Source organism: Diceros bicornis, chromosome 4 (assembly GCF_020826845.1).
Source record: "Diceros bicornis minor isolate mBicDic1 chromosome 4, mDicBic1.mat.cur, whole genome shotgun sequence".
In the NCBI taxonomy this organism is placed as follows: Eukaryota; Metazoa; Chordata; class Mammalia; order Perissodactyla; family Rhinocerotidae; genus Diceros; species Diceros bicornis.
In genome coordinates this window covers 14,733,814-14,755,286 of record NC_080743.1, presented here as the reverse complement: position 1 = coordinate 14,755,286, position 21,473 = coordinate 14,733,814, and the positions used below count along the sequence as shown (strand labels likewise).

At 38.9% G+C, this 21,473-nt stretch overlaps 1 protein-coding gene across 1 annotated transcript in view; it reads right to left on the bottom strand.

Moving 5' to 3' along the window:
- AK5 (adenylate kinase 5) overlaps positions 1 to 21,473 on the bottom strand; it is a 228,669-nt gene that overhangs the window by 195,509 nt on the left and 11,687 nt on the right. The window contains exons 4-5 of the mRNA XM_058538359.1: positions 17,164 to 17,333; positions 16,950 to 17,063 (exon numbers count right to left, since the gene is read on the bottom strand). Coding sequence (XP_058394342.1) covers positions 16,950 to 17,063; positions 17,164 to 17,333 — 284 coding nt within the window. The remainder of the gene's footprint in view (positions 1 to 16,949; positions 17,064 to 17,163; positions 17,334 to 21,473) is intronic.

Below are 21,473 nucleotides of genomic sequence, written 5' to 3'. Positions count from 1 at the left end.
AGCTCATAATCTGGCCTCCAGCTCTGAATTGCTCTGATGTAACAGAATGTGATGAACTAAAGCTTCATTTTAGAAGTTGGTCTGGTAGCCATCATCACATCCAGAGTAGCAAACTAAGCTGAGAGACACCCAATGAAGTGACCAGCAGAATATGTGAAATCAGGATTCTTTCTGACAATCAGGAATAGTCTCTGTGGGTACCCCTACCTCACTCTATGCTCCTTTAAATACAACCTCACTTCTAGGAGGAAGGTAAAGGTTTTGATTTTTTCCTATAAAGATCTAATAAATAGCCGGGTAGATTTAGGGTTCTAGAACATCTGGGATGGGAATTCAAAGTCTTATAATCTCCAGTCTAAACACCACAGATATGCCCCATCCCAGAGGCTTTCTATCTGGATGGGCAGAGAGTCATCGTTGCTAATGATCACAGCACTCTAGATTTAGCTTCAAAATCCTTCTCAACATAGCCAGCTAGGGAGCCATCACCATTTGAATGTGGTACACAAGATGAAATCTTTTTGCCACTGCTAGTTTATATACCTTAGAGAGGTGGCTCAATAAGCCATACATGAAAATTAATTTCAGTCTCATTCTATTGAGTAACAACACACACACACACACACACACACACTCAATTAACTGGATTTTCAATGCTAAATAGTAGTGGACAGAAGAGGTATTTTTTTACTAAAACCAATGAAGTTGTTTCCCACAATCAATGACGTCTGCTTTCAATGTTCTACTCAGCATTTTCAGCAGGCCGATCTTTCGCTTACTTTTCCATTAGTAAATGGGTAATTTTCCAAGGCGCTAGAAGACAACAGCTATTGTAAGAATGGGTCTTTTCAAATTGTGCTGGTGCCATTGAGTGAGAACAGACTTTCGAGTCTCTTGGCCAGAGTAGCAGCTGCCTTCACCTTGGCCTTTCCGCTCTAACTGGGAGCCAGAGCACTGAAGCATAATCACGCTAACAGGATATTTTTAGATTATTAATTTAGTGCTTTGAAATGTAGGAGTGATTTGGGCAGAAACAAATCTGAGCTGGAAACCCTTTCCAAATATTTCTCTCGTGTGTGTGTGTGTGTGTGTGTGTGTGCGCGCGCGCGCGCACGCGCGCGCGCATTTCTTTCTATCTGTCATCTATCCATATGTATGTATACACAGACATACACACATATACATACACATTGCCTAAAGAATAATATTTATTAGAATATTTGGTAGCTCAAGTAAAACTTACTTGGGTGAATTTTCAGAAGGCTCATTATTATATTTTAATAGAAAGCAAAGAACCATGGATATGGAAAGCCCCACCGGAGATTTTAAGCCATTATCTATTTTATTATTCACTCACTCATTTACTCATTCATTCAGTAAATATTGAGTATTTAATGTGTGCAAAAATAATATTAAAGAATTCCTAAAAATTTATAGACAAGAAGAATCAGTGGTTGGCTCTAATAATTTGCTCTAATGCTTAACAATTGGTACTTTTAAGGAGATTTTCCTCATATACAATTCAAAATTATTTTCTTAAACACAGATACATTTACTCAGCAGAGATGAACTAGACAACATACCATTTATAAAACTTTTAGACATGCTTGGCAAACAGTTGAGGAGATGACTATGAAGACAAACAATGATTCTGAGGTAAATATGACAAACTTGTAAATCTGAATGTGCTTTCTCCTTCAAAATAGACCCTTTGGGAAATTAAAAATTCATTTTAATATGTGGTCCACTGTTCAAAACGTTTTTGGAACTGTCTTTTGGATCTAACTCCAGAGAGGTTCTTTTGGATGTAAATCCCTCCTTTCAGACTAGATTCGACCTGGTTTTTTTTTGCTCGGGGAGATAATATGTATAATTGGGTAGAGAGAGGATTGGACACAGGTGTGTGGGCTGCTTCTGGCTCAGGAGCTGGGGTTGCTTACTCCAGCTCTCACATTAACTCAATTTGTGAAATCCAGCCAGGCACTTTACCTCTCTGGGCCTCAATTTTATCATTTACAAAATGAGATCAATAGCTACCAAGCTTTTTTAATTCGAAGATTCCTTTCAAAGGCTTTAAAAAAAATCCTAAGAATTTCCATGTAGTAAAACCTGTACTTTTGCTGTCAGTTGATTGAGAAAATGCTTATTTTGCCTAGTTCTGTTTGCCTCTGCAATGACTCAGCTACCCCCAGAGGCAGAGACCACCAGTTACAATATGCGGGATAGAGTAGCCTCTAAAATTTGTGCTTCTGTGAACCTATGTACTCATAGAGGGCATTATTTAAAGCATGAATGAGAAGATATTTTTTGGCCATGACTCATGAAAAAAAAAAAACTGAGGACTACACCAGACTAAAAGCAATAATCAAGGGCTCCTCCCCGCATTAGAAAATTAGTCACTACCACTTTTCTGACGCAGACGTGAGCATATTTCCCTCTCTATCCCAACCTCAGATATAGACAAATACCAATGACTGTATTCGAATGCTATTAAAAAAAAGATGTTATCCTTCTAAGTATTATTTTAATAAAGAATTATCACGGAAAGTTAAATTAAACAATAAGCCAGAGGTGGCTCACCCTATGTTTTTTATAATATATTGAAATTTGCTGCTAATATATAGAACTACAATTGATTTGTACATTGACCTTGTATTCTGTGACTTTGCTAAATTTATTAGTTTTGGTAGTCATTTTGTAGATTCCTTAGGATTTTCTTTGTAAACAATCATGTCATCTCCAACTAGAGTTTTACTTCTTCCTCTCCTGTATTTATGCCTTTTATTTATTTTTCTTGTCTTAGTGTGTTATTTAGAACCTCTGGCTCAATGTTCAACAGAAGTGGTAAGAATGGACATCTCTGCAGTTCCCAGTCTTGGGGGAAAGCACTCAATATTTCATCATTAAGTATGATATTAGCTATAATTTTTTTCATAGATGCTCCTTAGCAGATTAAAAGAATTTCCTTCTATTCCCAAATTGCTGAGTTTTTTTCATGAATTGATGTTGAATGTTATCAAACTGATTCATGTATTCTGAAACTTTTTTATTAGGTATATACACATTTATAATTTTTATGTCTTTCTGATGAATTGACCCTTTTATCACTCTGGAATGTTCCTCTTTATCTCTAAATACTCTTTGTCTTAAAGTCTACTTTATCTAATATCAATAAAGTCACTCCAGCTTTCTTATGTTTAGTATTTGCATGGTATATCTTTCTTTGTCCTTTATTTTCTGCCTGTGTCTTTATTTTTAAAAAGCATCTCTTAGAAAAATAAAGTATGTTCATTTCTACCCAAATAATGAAAATCCCAGTTGAATCTTTCTGTAAAGGTAGGAGTCCTTTTATAGTGTAAACAATTACCCTGTCTACTCATTTTAGAAATTCAGCATCTCTGACATTTTCTCACAACACGTGGCACACTCGTGCACATATTTACTCTTCACAGAATGTAATATGCTTATAGTCAGTGAGGCTAAATTGGTAGGATCTGAGAATAGTATCTTGGGCTTCCAAAGTATATAACAGTCAGTTTAATTTGAATTTATATTTTTGGTAATTACTTAAGAGACTCAAATTTTAACTGTATCTGCATTTTCTCAAGGAACTGGCTTTTCTATTAAAGACATTAAGGGGATTGGGCCTGGAAATTCAGGAAATACAGTAGTTTATGTTTGAATGAATCACTGTGCAAAAAATAAATGTTAACACTGGGAAAGCCTTTTGTCACTCATCCTTATCAAGCATTCTGGGGAAATGAAACCAATGTAGGTTGGCATAAAAGAATGAAGATATGGTTACTGAACAACTACTATATGCAGTACATTGCAGGGCTGTGAGAAAGACAAAAAGTAGATGCAAGGCTCTCTGTCTTAATGAATTTGTAATTGTGTTGTATATTTTCCCTTTATTTCTCCAGCACCACTCTCCACCATTCTCTCCCCAACTCTCCGCCCTGGGTGGTTGATTCTTCTGGAATGAATCAATGGGTTCTTTTGCCCTCTGGCTTTCAGTTGGTTTTGGCCTATGGTAAACACCAGCAGGACATCAGAGGAAGGCAGGAGAGGAAAGTCTGGATATTTATTACCTTGGCTGCCATCCTGTAGCGTCATCATAGGCTGGCTACTACACTTTACCAAGGGTCAAAACTCCTGTAAGGAAGCCTTCTTCATATATCTGTCTTTTTTCTGAGTTCAAGTAACTGCTTCTTCTTCTTGAATCTGTAGGCCTCGGGATGATAACAGATGCTACTTTTACCAGCCTCGTGATACTGAACTATCCTTTGTAGTTTCTTCACATCCTATGGACACCTTTTCAATAGCTCCTTTATTAAAGACTCTTCTGCTTAGCCTATTTGAGTGTGCCATATCTTTCCTATTGGAATCTGACTGACACAGCAATCTGGTGAACTAATAGTTAACAATTTAAGGTACTATGTGATAAGTGCCGTGCAAATGTTACACACAGTAACGTATTCTGCTGAACAAGCTGAGAGTAGAGAGAAATCTCCAAAGCTTGGGATTCTAAGGGAAGAATGTGTGGGAGAAGGTGAGACTTGACAAGCAGTAAGAAATGACCATCAAGGAGAAACAAATAGCGAGTGAGCAAGGACAAAATGTGTTCAAGGCGTGGTGGTAATACAAGCCAAGTCTGATTCAGATCAGACTGCATGGGGGCAGTGATTCCACAGAAACACAAGAACCTTATGACATTAATAGAGAACACATATTATGTGAAATTCCTCACATTCTGAGGAATTTCTCTCCCACTCAAGAAAGTAAGTGTGAAGGCTAGTGAAGATGACATTATTGGGATAACTGAAGATGTGCTCTGATTTCAGTACTTCAGTATTATTAGCAACAGCTGCTTGCTCCATAACTATGGCAACATGCTATGGCTGAGAACCTTCGTTGTGTGCTATTAAACACTAAATTAAAATTTGTACTCTAATGTGCTTAAGAATAGCTTTGCTAAAGGTTGTTAACTTGGTAACGTGCAGATTCTTGGGTTCCACCCACTAGAAATTCTATTTCTGTAATTCTGTGGAGGGACTTGAACGACCTGCATTTTTTAACAAGACATGTACCTGACTGATACAAACCAGATAGGGAGAAACACGTTTGTAGACAATAATTGGCATTAAAGGGTTTCGACCAAGAGAATGAATTAATGACAGTGGTCTTCCAGAAAGATTAATCAGGACACAAGATAGACTGGATGTGGAGAGAATAAGGACAAGAAGGGTAGAGAAGTGCAGACTCTATAAGTCCAACCAGATGGGAGTGAGCACCTGACGTGAAAAGATCAGGAAGATAAGAAATGAAGAGAGCCAAGTGAAGAATGGGCAGGTATTTATTTATCATGGTGCGGTGGTTTAAAACATGTCGGGGGACTGGCCGTGTGGCATAGTGGTTAAGTGTGCGCGCTCCGCTACTGTCGGCCTGGGTTCGGATCCCGTTGCGCACTGACGCACCGCTTCTCCCGTCATGCTGAGGCGGCATCCCATATGAAGTGGAGGAAAATGGGCACGGATGTTAGCCCAGGGCCAGTCTTCCTCAGCAAAAAGAGGAGGATTGGCGTGGATGTTAGCTCAGGGCTGATCTTCCTCACAAAAAAATAAAAATAAATAAATATATAAAAAGTCAAGATTTTTTTTAGTGGGTTCTAGTTCTCCTCTTTTTGAATATGACTCATTTCTAACAAACAGAAAGTGGTAGAAGTGCCATAGGACTTTTGAAGCTAGGTCAGAAAAGATGGCAGGGCTTCCTTCTGGCTCTCTTGGGTTACACGCCTTTGGGGCCCTGAGCTGCCGTGAAGCCCAGCCATCCTGCCACCTCCATGGGGCGACATAAGAAGAGATGCCTAAGGAACTCCAGCTGTTCCACCCCCAGCTGGTTGAGTTTTCCCAAACCAAGTGTCAGACATGTGAGTAAAGAAACCTAACCCCAACCACCATTTAAATACAACATCACCAGAGATCTGGAGTCAAAACCAACCAGCCGAGCAGTTCTTGATTTCCTGATCCATAGAAAGCATGTGAAATGATAAATATTGTTTTAAGCCACTAAGTTTTGGGTGATTTGTTATGGAGCAACAGAACCTAATTTACTTGGCAAAGTCAAAGACAACTCTGATTTTATATTTGTACGAAATCTGGAAATTGTCTTTACACTTTATATAGGGCAATTATAAAAATTTCTTTTAACTTTAATGATCTTTTGTAGTCACAGTACATTGCAATAAAAATAATCATCTAGTAATATATTCTCAATTTCAAAACTTAATTATTAAATAATTACAAGCAAGCTTCTAAGTCATTAGTTCCATGGAACACATCCACATGTTTTTAATATTTTGCATGAAAGTGTTAATGCTTAGAAAAAAATTTGTGTAACTGAAATTAAATCACTCCCCCTTAGGAGCAAATCAAATTTGTCCCCCTTAGGAACAGCAAATCAAATTATGAGTCTGTCAAATCAGTTCACTATGCAAGTAGGATGACAGCCCTGTGAGGATTGATTTTCTATCTGTCAGCTTTCTTTTAAACTATATTTATCTAGTTGAGAATTTTTCATACATCCAATCTCACTCACTCAAACTCAGAACTGAACTCTATATTTTTAGACTGCTTTTAAATGGCAAAGTTGAGGCTAAATTACAGATCCTAGAGGAAAGCACACCTAGAAAAAGGAAAAAAATTTAAATAGTCATATATACCTGCTCCAGCAGGTCTCAGCCTCTTTATCCCACAATGGAGCTGGGTGTGCTCATGGGCCACAACCCTAGGAAACACAATTCCTGGAGTCCGTTCTCTGTCACTCAAGCAGCCTGAAGGAATGCAAATGAGTAAGAGCGACCTGCTTATAGAAATAATCTTGAGTCCATTACTTTATTTAAAATAAGTATTTCCAAAGCACTGGCGAAAGCTAGGGTGTCTTGGGGGGAACTTTAAAGTCCCCTCCCCATTACCTCCCCCCTTGACTACTCCACTACAACCCAAGTAAAAATGCTCAGTGCCTGCTATTACTAAACATCAGTACCTTCACTACGAACCTCACGCCTCAGAAAACAAACTATGGCGAACTGTGGGTTTAAATAAGAGTTTGAGTTTGTGTTAAAGAAGCCATTACTTCAATTATTCCCCAAATGATCTCTGAGTGCTATGAATCAGCCATATTTAATCCCCTAGTCCAGGATTCCTTAAGTAGGATGCGTGCACCCCAGGAGGATGGCTGGAGATGATGGCAACTCATCGTCTCCAGTACAGGAAGAAATATTAGATCTTCTATTTAAATTATTTTTTTTTAATTTGACAAATGGGAGAAATTAACCTTCACAAATATTTAATATAGAGGCTGACAGTGTGGCCCCCACTATGTCAGATAGCCATATGTCACCTATGTAGGGTCTACATATCTTTGTGAGATATTTTTTGTTGACAAAACAACAATTAAAATCAGCCACAGCTGAGACAAGGGGAGGACAAGGGGCACTGTAAGGTGTGGCTCTAAGGCCTCATTAAGAGCCAGGCTGTGACACAAAGGCCAGATACTGGCTGGGGGCGGCAGGGGGGAGGCCTGCCGTGACTAGAGAGCACCTACATTGTCTAATGACAGTAGCACTACTCAGACGTGGGAACATGGACTGGGAGCTGCCAAATTGCCAAAATTTCAAGACAAGCCAGAAATCTGCTTTTTAATATGAAATCTCCCAATTTTAGAATTTGGTACACATTAAAAAAAATTATCTGAAGCCCACATTCAGCCTGAGGGCTGCCAGTTTGTGACCTCAAGGTTAGAGAAAGCTAGTGGTCTAGAATATGTGTATCCCCTCCCTTGGAATCCTAGCTGTGTCTTCACTTGCTGGTGGCTGTGGGTAAGTTACTTAACTTGTTTGAACTTCAGTTTCTGTACTTGTAAAGTGGAATAACAACAGCTAGTGTTGGGGAGTAAAGTGACAACACAATGAAAGGCAATTATAAAATATGTACATTCAAATATAAATTTCTAGAAACAATCTACTTTGCTTGCACCAAAAACAGAATCAAAAGTGCAGGAACAGTAGAAGAATCAGGTCAGTTGAACACCAATTGGTATCTATAAATAAAACAGAAAGGAAAAGTCTGGATCTTTGGGACATTTGGGTCACAGAAACAAAATATTTTTTGATTACACTTGGAAGAAAACCAACCGGCCAGCATTATCATCAAGGAAGCTCTGCACAGGTCCCGAACAAGGCAGCAGGCGGCACCAAACCACTCCCCACATGAAAATCACATGGACGTGGATGCACAAGCCTCGCTAGGAAAGGGAAGGAGCAGCTCTGTGGGACCACTCCCAAGGACAGACAGACCGGGAGGAAGACTGGGTGAATCAAAAGAGGGTACACAGAATGGAGGGAGTTTTGGTTTGTTTAAAGATGTAAAACCAAAATGCGTACTGAGAACACCACTACTAATTCCTGGGCTTCCAAGTGTTTCTGCCCCGCAGTGTGAAGGTCCCAGGACTCTGGCTGAGAGATCACCGGAGAGGTTCCAGCCATTTTTAGTGGTAGAAAAATTTCTTCCAACAGAGTCTTTCCCGGAACCTCTGAACGTAAAATAAAAACAAAGCTGCTCTGGGCTGCCTTAACACCTCAAGGTGGCCTCTCAGCGCTCCAGCAATCAATTTGAAAAACAGCCTAGAAGGAACCTAAAGGCCCTTTTGCTTTCAAAGCGTCTGACAAAAAGGAGGGGAGAGTTGCTGAGGGCCCTTCCACTGTATAAGTTTATGGAGTGTTTACCGTCAACACGTCTCATAGTCATAACCACTTCCTTCTGTTGAGTGGGTTACTATGAGCCACACGCTGTGCTAAAAACTTTAGGTACTTGATCTTATTTAATCTTCACAACGATTCTGTGAGGTATTATTCTCCTCATTCTTCAAAGAAAAACATTGAGGCATCAAGAGGGTCAGCAAATTAGCCAAAAACATACAGTAAATGAAAGTCAAACCCAGTGTACTCCATCGACATTATAATCAACTCCACTGATTTACATGAGGGTCTGAGGAATTGAACTCAAGATCGCTTTTTTTACTTTTTATTGTGGTAACATTGGTTTATAACTCAAGATCACTTTTTAAGCAGTCACTTGAATCCTTCCTTTTCTGGATATCCGTGACACTAATATTTATGTTTCATCTCAAATCGACAAACATTTAATAGAACCCAATTAGTAAAGGAAGGTGCTAAGTCAGCAGGACGGGTGTGGAGGTCGTGGTGGGGTAGTGGTGAGAAGGGAAGAAGAATATGGAAGGAAGTTTACAGCATGAATGGGACAGCTCTGCCCTAAGGAGAACTGAATAGAGAAGAAGTCTGTCTGGGGGGAGAGACAGACAGACAGACAGGCACACTCACAAACAATAATTCTACAAAGATCAATTAAGCACTAAGAAGAATTGGTCAGGAAAAAAGTAGCTGATTCATAATAGTAGTAAAACTAGGAAAAAAGCTAACAAAAAATGTACCAGACTTGTCTATGGGAAACTATAAAACTGTTTACTGAAGGACGTAAAACAAGACCTGAGTAAACGGAGTGATATGGCTATGTTCATGGATGGGAAGATGTCAGTCCTCTGGAAATTAATCTAAATATGATACAATCTATATTGAAATTCAAATAAAAATCTCAACAGTTTTTTATGGGTCTGACAAACCGATGCTAAAATTCAAAAAGAAGAATGAATATATAGACATAGCCAATTCAGAAAAGAAGAATTGGAGAGGATTGCCCTTCAGGCATCAGGATATAATGTAGAGGTCTTCGATTGAAACCTTGACATCAGTGCAGAAATATATAAACAGACAAAAGAAGTGGGTAGAGAAACCATATAGCAGACCCATATCTATATGGGAATAAGTCACTTCAGTGGGGAAAAGATCTACCAGTCAACAAATGACCTTTGGATCACTGGGTACGTTTTTCATTTCCATTTAAAACATACAATAAAATTCTATCTCTATCTCATACCACATACAACAATTAATGCAGATAGAATAAATACCTGAACCCTCAAAACAAAACTAAAAATTACTAGAAAAATATAGAATATTTTTGTGAAACTGTAAGGAACTTAAGATGAAAGGTACATGTTTACATATAAGGAACATATAAGGAGTATTATTGAGAAAAAATAAATGGAGAAAATATTAAGATATAAAGCAAAGGATTAGGATCTAGAATGTACAAACCAATAATAAAAACTCAAACAATGCATCAGAAAAAAGGGGCCAAGGTTATGTTTTGACAATTCTCAAAAGAAGAGATAGAAATGGCCATTAAACATGTTTTAAAAATGTTTCAGTTCACCAGTGATTAGGAGAATGCAAATTAAAATAGCTATGCAAAAACATTTCTAATCCATGAGAGAGCCTAAAATAAAAAGATTTAAAATTAAGTATTGGTGAGATGTGGGGAAATAGGAAAGAAGTAATCCTAAATTTATGACTACTGTTTAATATCATATTAACAAAATCTAAAACATAGATTCAAAACTACACACACACAATCTGCCCTTTACCCTAGAAAATTCATTTCTAGAAATATTCCTGAGAGATCTTTTTGACATATGCAAAGGGAGATGCGTACAAGGATGTTGGTCACAGTGTTGTTGGTAACAGCAGAAATTTTACAGCAACCTGAAAGTCCACTAATAAAATACGATATATGTATAGAATGTAATATTATGAAGCAGTTGTAAGAATGAGCTACGCCTATGGATACCAACACAGAGAGAGCTCAAAAACAGAATGCAGAGTGGAAAAAGCAAGTCAGGGGATGATAGAAATAGCACTGAGGAATGGCAGGAGCAGGTCACTGTGAGAACTAGGAAGTAGTCCAGCATATGCGGTATGTCCAGTAGAATGCATATGCAGATACATAAAATTGGAAAATTAGCTGGGGCCAAAAAGTTGAACATATTGTTACTTATTTTTATATATAGATTTGGTGTAGGCTTCCCTCCTCCATTTTCAGTAATAGCACCATAGAGTTCTTATTGGTTTCAGCTTTACTGTTTGGTTACTAAATCCTCAGTACAGAAATCTAGCTTTTCTCCCCATCCCCATCCCATGGAATATGAAATTCTACAACCTTTAAAAAACGTCTTGCTTAGGTTTTCACTGTGGATTCTGGGCTATCTAGGGAAATCTTGGCTGTGCAGTATGTTCAGCTGACAGTGGAGAGATTGTAGACTTCCCACTCTTGCCCATCATGATTCCTTTCCCCTCACTAATCTGTTACCTCTTTTCAACAATCAGGCCAAAGGTGAGAAGAAATTTTCAGATAGGAAGGAACTAGTATCAACCGCAAGGAGGAGAACCAGGGCTATCCTCTGGTGATGAGGAAAGTCTCCATCTCTCCCCTCCCCTTGACATGGCAAGTCTGAGAGCTGGGAGAGCTCAGCTCTGGGGCTGGGAAGTAGGGTAGGAAGGGAAGATGGAGCTGTGCACAGCATGTTGTCTTTGGTGGAAACTGCCGATTGTCTCTCAAAATCTGTTTTTCCTTCTTCCGTAATAATAGCTCCGTAGCCAGGCCTAAGCCTGTTGTTTTATATGGCCTCAGAGTAACCACCATCAAAATGAGAAAACAAAGAAATAAAGCAGCTTACTATTGCGAAAATTAATAAACTAAAACCTCACTAAATTGGAGTTTGGAGGCCAAAAAGGGGCGCTCTCATGCTCTACACCTACTGCAGAGCCCAACAGGAAGAAGAAAGACCAATGAGAGACTCTCACAACTCAGCCAATGAAAAGCCACTACATCTCAAACTCTTTGTTTACGATAGCCCTCCCAATTGCCTCTTCCCATCTGTAGAAGAGTTTTTCCTCTTTTTGCTGTGGGAGATTTGCACGTGGCTAGGCATGGTTGCAGACCCCAAAGTGCAATTCTTTGCTGATCCTGAAAAAAAAATTTTTGCTGGAGAAATAACTGGCTGTCTATATGTTTAAATATCATATTTAAACATTTAATATTTTATTTAATATTTAAATGTCAAAATTATCCACATCCAGAAAAGAACTTTGGGTGTAGTTACAGGCACATGGAACTAACTGGAAGCAAAAAGGGCAGAAGCCTACCAAATTTTTGAGGAAATGGTTTTACCAAAGCAACCATAAGCCTAGCCAGAAGAAACTTGTGTTTTTTTCAAGCTTAAAATAGCTCCCAAGGTGGGCATAGTCTCCAACACAACATTTTGATGTGGCCATGCAGGATAATGGACAAGAAGAAGAACTTCTCAGAGGGCCAGGAGCCTCAGAAGAGAACAGACAAAGAGTTCCTCCATGGTGGATAACCAGGAGTTGCCAAGGGGCTAACCTAGGAAATCACTCCACTGCCAGGGTGAGGGCCCTTCGAAATCCCTGCTTCACACGATTTGTTATTTGCTATGGTTCAGTGACTACTCTGTGTTGCCAAACTGCCCTTTTCTGAATAGGAGCCTTTATTTCACTTCTGGTCTTGCTTCTCCACTATTTATTGGTGGCAGAGAGAGAAGACAACTTGATGTTTAGTTTATAGGTGGCTAAGATGAGGAGTCAAATCTGAACCTAATGAAGAGAACTGTACATCAAGTAGAGATACTCAATTCTTGAACTAGATGGTGGGACTCTGGGTTGTTTTCCTTGGGGAGTGAGTGAGTACATTCTATGTGTGGGAAGAAGGGAGCATACAGATATTTGGATGGCCAGAGGGGCAAACTGTGGTAGAAACTGCTAGCCAGGTCTCCCATCCTGCCATAGTAACAGAACTATAGCCAGGCACCTGGCTAAGCCGGACTATATTTCCCAGCCTGCCTTGCAATTACAATGTGACAAAATTCTCAGCAACGCCATGGGAGCAGAAGTCATGGATGCCACTTCCAGATCTGGGACTTCAGACCTTCACTTTCTCTTCCCCTTACATGCCAGCTGGAACCCATATGTGATGGCAATTCTGTTTTGACCATACAGATGATGACAGTGTGCTAGTGGATAGCAGAACAATAACTTGGAAGGAACCATGATCCCTAAATGACCTTAAGGAGAAAAGCTGCCCAATCAATCTGGACTGTTTACACTCAGGCTATTCCCTAAGAGGAAAAATACACTTCTCTGTCCTATAAGCCACTTAAGTGTTAGGTCTTTTTGTTACAGTGGTATTACCATCACTAGTATATGGCCAATGTCAGAAATCCATCTCTTCTTACACCCTGGACCTGTGAGGAAGTCTTGGGAAAATTTCTGCATATGCTTGTGTTCATGCTCACATGTGCACTAAAAAAAGCTGGTTAAAGAACAACCTTGAGGAGTTGTGGTATAATAAAAATATATATTTAGTTTTTGTCCCTGGTTCCTGGCACAAAGCTTCTAAAACCCTTGGAATTTCCTGAGTGATAGGAGCATCTTTTGTTATTCATAATGAACTCCTTCTGACTACACCTGAGTCTAAGCTAATGAGGCGACTGGGGGGGGGGCGGCCCAGACAGGGGCAGGATGGGGGCTGGTTGCCAGAAGAACCAATCACGAGATTAGCAGGTGGGAACTCTCAGCCCCACTTCCCCAAGGAGGGGAAGGGGTTTGGAGATTGGATTATAAAAACTCTTCAACAATGAACTTTGGGGAGCTTTCGGGTTGGTGAACACATTGAAGTGCTGGAGGGTGGTGCACCCAGAGAGGGCATGGAAGGTCAAAACCCCAACCCCACACTTTGCCCTACACATCTCTTCCATTTGGCTGTTCCTGAGTTGTATCATTTATAATAAACAGGTAAATGTAAGTAAAGCCTTTTCCTGTGCTCTGTGAGTCATTCCAGTGAATTATCAAACCTGAGGAGGGTGTTGTGGAAACTTCCGAATTTATAGCTGATCACGCAGAAAAGGTGGCCCCTGGGACTTGCAAATGGGGTCTGAAGTGGGGGGCAGTCTTGTGAGACTGAGCCCTTAACCTGTGGAGTCTGCACCAACTGTGGATAGTTAGTGTCAGAGGTGAATTCAATTGCTGGATACCTAGTTGGTGTCAGAGGATTGGAGAACTAGTGTGAATCCCCACATAGTTGGTGTCATAAATGGTACAAGAAAAAAAGACCCAATGTGGGGCTAGCCCCATAGGCTAGTGGTTAAGTTTGGCGTGCTCTGCTTTGGCAGCCCGGGTTGGCGGGTTCAGATCCTGGGTGTGGACCTACACCACTTGTTAGACATGCTGTGGCGGCGATTCACATACAAAATAGAGGAAGATTGGCACAGATGTTGTCTCAGGGAGAATCTTCCTCAAGCAAAAAGGGGAAGATTGGCAACAGATGTTAGCTCAGGCCAATCTTCCTCAGCAAAAAAAAAAAAGACACACAGGAACTTAAGGGTACACAGGGTGTGGAGTAATCAGGGCTGACCCTAACACTTTGCTTTACAAAAAACAGTCCAGCTTTGCCTCTGTACCCTCTCAACTCCTGCAGGTCAGCAATGGTGGCATCGACCTCAGGCACCACTCTACTGTCCAAAGTGGCCAAGAACTTTCAGGCTGCTATGATGCCAACCTAAGAAGATGTTAAATTGAACTTTTCCAGCCTCAGAAGTGTGGTTGAGAACAGCAAATGCAAGTGACTGCACATTCTAGAGACACCATACCATCCTATAGAACTTGCTAACAGGTGTCCCCAAACCAGTATCATAACCCCTGGCCCATCACCCGTGTCCAGATTATATAAGAGAAAGTGGAGATTGACCACGTATCCAGAGAGAGTTGCTGGAGAGTTATGCATTTCCTGCCCCTTCCCCCCGACCTGTCCCACATGAGGAAGAATTTCAGGATTCTGAGACATCACTCTAGTTTTCTGAGCCTGAACCAGGCCCAAGCTGAAGGTAGCAGAGATACGTTAAATTAAATGAGAAATTGAAGTTTTGATTTAGATTGAACTGGGCTTTTTTTCCAGCTTTACTGAGATATGATTGTAGACTTTTTAACACCTGAAAATGAGACTATCTGTTAACGTTTTTAAAGTGACCGGAAAAGCTATGGGATCTTCCCGAGTTATTATCCAGGGGAGAAGCGAGAGACTTGACAGGGCATGTTTGAAAGGCAATAGAGGGAAAGAATCAAGTCACTTTTTCTGCTTGTACCCACCAAGTGCACTTCATTTGATACATAAGGTGGACCAGGTTTGGAATGCCTGCCTACCTGCCTGGCTCTCACGCTTCCACCAACAGCTCAGTATCACATGGAAGGGTTGCCCTAGCACCCATTTCCAACAGCAAAATCACGGCGCAGCAAAAGCAACAACAAAATATTGATTCTCTCTCTTCAGGGCCAGAGCAATCAGAACCAAGCCCTTAAACTGAAAAAGCCCCAGAGGTTCTGGACTTACTGCAGGAAGGCGAAGCCTGAGGAGGAGAGAAAGACACTCCAGCCTAATAGGTGTCCCAAAACAGTTAATCTGAATATTCAAAGAGAGGCTTTATGAAGCTATCTTCTGGCCTTGAACTGCCGAATTCCAGACTTCTTTTTACATGAGACATAAACTTACATCTTATTTGACTTAATCCTCTCTGATAGAATATCTGTAATATGTTTTAAAGTTTAAATAAGTAACAAATAGTAAGAAAAATATAAGTAAGAAAAAGATAAACAAGTCTGTAGAAAAATGGGCAAAAGAGAGTAGGCGATTGACATAAGGAAGAAATACAAATGTCTGAAAATACACCTAACCTCAGTAGTAACTTAAGAAATGCAAATTTAAAAAACGAAATACTGTTTCTTACTTATCAGGTTGGCAAAAATTTTAAATATGAATTATATCTGATTGGAAAGGGTCTAGAGAAGCAAATACTCTCATTTCACATCCATGGGACTGTAACCTGGAGACGTCTTTTTGGAGAATTGTTTGGCAATAGCTAGGAAAATTTAAAATGCATTTGTATATGAGCTGCACACATGTGCGTGCATGGGTGTGTGTAAGTGTGTAATGTACAAAAAAAGGCCTGGAAGAATGTGTAACAAATTTAACAGTATTTCTATTTCTCAGGAGAGGAGGGGCAATGGAATGGAAGGAGGGTATTAATGGACTTTCATTTTTTATACCAGGGCTTAAAATTTGTATGATGTTATATTATTTTTGTAATTAAAAATTTTAAAGGAAAAATCAGTCATACTAGCTTTTCAAAGATTAAATAGATATACAAAATATTTTAATTGATTTCCCTCTAAAATAGATGTGTTGGGTGTTGAGCAGCATGGTCTACTCAAACTTGAATAAATTTTGGCAGCCATAACCCTACCTTGTCATAGGTAGGTAGTTTAGCATTTCACAACCCAATGAAGAGGGCTTCCTTAACTGGTAACAATGTAAGTACACGGTGATATTTTATATCCCTGAGCAGTACCGAATAAGGCTTGTTTAAGTAATTAAGCATTAAAAATACAATATTTTTTTTTAATTTTTTTTTTTAAGATTTTATTTATTTATTTTCCCCCCAAAGTCCCAGTAGATAGTTGTATGTCGTAGTTGCACATCCTTCTAGTTGCTGTTATGTGGGACGCGGCCTCAGCATGGCCGGAGAAGCGGTGCGTCGGTGCACGCCCGGGATCCGAACCCGGGCCGCCAGCAGCGGAGTGCGCGCACCCAACCGCTAAGCCACGGGGCCGGCCCAAAAATACAATATTAAGGAAAGTATTTTGAAATAAAATTTAGAGAGATTTGCATTTTTTAATAAAAATAATGAATTCTATTATTAGTTTTTATCTTTTCTTTTTGGCAGAGACTGTCTTCAATTTTTAAGCATGAGTGCCAAGGAAATGACCTTCTGCCAACCCATACTTGCCCATTTTCAGACCAGAATTCATTCAAAATAATACCAAGTCTTCCAAGAAATCTTTTCTTTTTAATCTCAATGTTTTCAGCAAAAAGTAGGTCCTTTAGAATATAAGGAGACATTCTTACTTGGTCCTCAAAAGAGAGAGCCTGGGCAACATCTCTTGGAAATCCATCAATAACGATGCCCTCTTCATCAGGTATTTGCATCAATTTCTGTTTTATTTCTGTAATTGTTGTTTCCTGTTATAAAGAAAAAGGAAGGAAGACCACAGTTAAATTTAGTACCCTCACAACTGGTATAAAAGACTTTGTAGAACAGAAACAAATTATACAGCAGTACCTGTGGGGCCAGTTCTCCAGTTGTAATTATTTTGGCAATAAGACTCCATTTCCTGTTGCTGCTGGTGCTGTGGATCTTCTTTCTTAATAATTCTCCCACTGAAATGTATTGAAATCCATAACGTTCTGCGATTTTCAAACTTTGAGTACCCTTTCCACTTCCTGGACCACCTATTATTTAAAACAGGCAAAATTGTGACCTCCTTCGACAATAAGAAACTCTCTTTTCTACAACTACTACCTTCGTGTTGAGATGCAGAACCTAGACCACCAGCACTGGGCGGATAACTGCTCTACGTGTATCATTCTCCATGTCACCTCTGAATGCACAGCAAGTGTAGACTTAGCCAAGAATTGTCATGATCAACTGCATTACATGAAAGAGACATTTTTTCCTCCACCCATTTTAGTACATAGCTAATTTTGTGTGTGTGTGTGTGAGGAAGATCAGCCCTGAGCTAACATCCATGCTAATCCTCCTCTTTTTGCTGAGGAAGACTGGCTCTGAGCTAACATCTATTGCCAATCCTCCTCCTTTTTTTCCCCCAAAGCCCCAGTAGATAGTTGTATGTCATAGTTGCACATCCTTCTAGCTGCTGTATGTGGGACGCGGCCTCAGCATGGCCGGAGAAGCGGTGCGTCGGTGCGCGCCCAGGATCCGGACCCAGGCCACCAGTAGCGGAGCGCACGCACTTAACCACTAAGCCACGGTGCCGACCCTTACAGCTATTTTTTTTTTTTTTTAATTTGAACAATGCAGTTGAAAAAAACCTTTACGATTTTTCTATGTAAACTATAATAGTTTTTTCCTCTGTAATCAAAGAAAAATCTATGGGATACAAAAGACAACGATTGAAATAACAAAAATGTGTTCCATGCCAACAAAGAGTTAATGTGCAATTTGGTGAGTTGTAACAATTATTTTTAAACTGAAGCCACATGGATATTGATGCAGCTTATTTAAATTTTTTTTGAACTCTCTCTGTTCATGGATGTCCTTGCATTATCTCCTTCAAATTCAAAAGCAGTGTTATGCAATAAATATGCAGAATGAATAGAATAGGTCCTTAAGGTAGAACAATTTCATAGAACTCATGATAATTTTGATTTGTGATACATTAGTATGAAATAACATTTTGCAACATAACTCAATACTAATTATTGGTAATTGCCACTTATTTTTTAAAAGCATCAGTATTAAAATAATTATAAAATACATGCCTCAGATTTTATTTCCAAATCATATTAGATTATTTAGTTAATTTATATTTCTAAACAACCAGGACCAATTAGAATCTAGAGTCTAAACAAATTTCAAAATAAAGCACGCAGCAATCAGCCGAGTCTGTTGTTATTTTGTTGGCAGTTATCAGAACAAAATATTTTCAAGTACTTAAGCATAAATTATTGAGTATAGGCAAAATATTTTTATAATTATAATTTATTAAGCAATACTGAAAATAAGAGTTCAATAGAAAAGTGAGTTCATGTTCTCCCTACTAATTCAATATATCAAATTTTGGGGGGGTTGAAGTAATTTTATATATAATTATTTAGTAAACATTTTTTATTCCTGTTGCAAATAATATCAGCAAAAAAGAAAGACAGCTATTTTGTTCTGTTTTGTTTTTTGTAAGTAGAGTTCTGAGTGGGTAGACTTGGTTGGCCAGGGCTTATTTCCACTTTAAAAATTTTAATGTGCAGAATTCTAAGATCAACTAATATAATAAGAACCATTTCTTAACCCCAATCCCAAATAATGCACCTGATAATACCTAGCTTTCACCTTTTTATTCCTTTATTAAACTTAGGATAGGAATTTGTTTACATTTTTGACCATTCTCTTTCTAAGAAACTCTAAATCCTATTCTATTAAACTTAACATTACGAGCTACTACTAGATTAAATTTATTGCTTTGCAAATCAAAAGTAAGTTTTGGTTCTAAATAGTTGCTTTTGGTCCAATAACCAATGGGCAAATCATGGACTGGCTTGAAGAATAAAAAATTATATGACCAACTCCACCAACAAATTCAAATTGATTCGATCTCTGAAGAATGAAAGTTATCTTTCATAAACTACATTTCCACACTTGATCTCACAAACCATCAAACCAAGAGATTATAAATTCCACTGAATTAAAAACAAATTCAAACATGCTAACAAAGTTATGGCACCTTCAAGGAAAGAATGGAGGCAATAGTAGAAAACAAAAAAAACATGATTAGCACAACTGACAGAGAATAGCATTAATTTATTGGATGAAGTTGATTACTGAAGCTTCCTAACAAATTAATTTTATATACTTTCTTCTCTCTGAAACCAGAGTAGCTCAATTTTGTTCTATTTATCTATCTCTAATGCTTATAAATACTAGGATCCATCTAACTCTTAGAATTTATGATTATGTTAACATAAGAGAGATTCACATGGGGGCTGGCCCAGTGGCGGGGCAGTTAAGTTCGTGCGCTCCACTTCAGCGGTGGCCCGGGTTCTCCAGTTCGGATCCTGGGCACAGACCTCCTCACTTCTCACCAAGCCATGCTGAGGCGGCGTCCCATATAGAGGAGCTACAACTCTACAACTATGATACACAACTATGTACTGGGGCTTTGGGGAGGAAAAAGAAAAAGGGGAAGATTGGCAACAGATGTTACCGCAGGGCCAATCTTCCTCAAAAACAAAACAAAAACCAAAAAGCAAAAACAAAAACAACAACAAAACAAAGAGATTCATATCCATGCCAAGAAGGCCAGCTTTTTAAAAAAAATTCTGTATCGTCAGAAGGGAAATTTTCTTTATTTGGATGTAACACTATGTAAGTATCTATACCTCCTCCACCCTGTATTAAGGCTGGAATTAATAAAAATTTCTAAGGTTCAGGTACAATTACTTTACAATTCTTAAAAAGTCATAAAATTGTCCCAATTTTCTCATATAACCTAAGGTTCGGCTTTTCCTTTCTTCTCTTTTCTCAATCTTCTAAAAGTTATTTACACTCATCAGTTCTGCATCATTCTTATATTACATAAAATCTTACAATACAGTGTATAAGTCTAAAACCAAAATCACACCCTTGGGAAACAATCTGATTTTACCGAGTAAAAAAAAGAACTGCGAAGTGCAGGAGATTTGAGCATTTACACCTTCTCCAAAGATCTTAGTTTATAGAAAAATTTTAATCACTTCATATAAAATTCACAGCGCACAAAAAATTCATATATGCCCTGTTTTACACAAGAGCAATTTGGTATTACACTTTTTTCATGGATAATCAAGCCTCCATTTGTACATCCTGTTAATAATCACCAATAGTTTACTAACAGCAACAATAAAAACAAAACTGAAGGAATATTTCATCATAAAATGGCAAAACAGTTTCCAATATTTCTTCACTTGTAGCTCTATCTTTAATAAAGCATTTCCTTGTCTTCTAGGTAAGGACCTCAAATTTTTATGCACAAACAAAAAAATTCCATTTTCAAAAATAGAGATTTATGGCATAATAGCGGTTACCATATGTCAGAAGAATATTTTGACTTTTAGAAAGCTGATTTCTATACTCTTTTGCTACAATATTATTTTAAACAATTCAGGGCTAAATCTATTTGCAACTTCATTCTCACTACACTTAGAGATGTACAAATGCCACTCTTTCTAGTCTGGAGAACTTGAAAGTTCCTGTTAGAGCTTGCTGTGTTCATTTGCAGGCTTTTTCCCTAGTTGCCATCATTGTTATATTTTCCCGGAGCAGTACTCATTTGCATGAGGGTTGCATACATTTTGCCCTCTGTTAACAGTTATTGGCTAGAATCACTTTGAACATTTCACACTAGATTTTGCTCTTGGTCATCTCTGTGAAAGCTGAGTCAAATTGGAAAGTGAGACAATAACTCCATATGTTGCTTGTTCACAGGTCTCTTCACGATTTTTATAGATTTTTTTTTGTGTGTGAGGAAGATCAACCCTGAGCTAACATCCACGCCATTCCTCCTCTTTTTGCTGAGGAAGACCGGCCCTGAGCTAACATCTATTGCCAATCCTCCTCCTTTTTCTCCCCAAAGCCCCAGTAGATAGTTGTATGTCATAGTTGCACATCCTTCTAGTTGCTGTATGTGGGATGCAGCCTCATGGCCAGACAAGTGGTGCGTTGGCGCACCCTGGGTTCCAAACTCGGGCCGCCAGTAGCAGAGCGCACGCACCTAACCGCTAAGCCATGGGGCCGGCCCCTGATTTTTATAGATTTTGAGGAAGTTAGAACTCACAAGAGTGGTCAAAAAGGCTTTTGCAAGAATACTTAAAACATTTTCA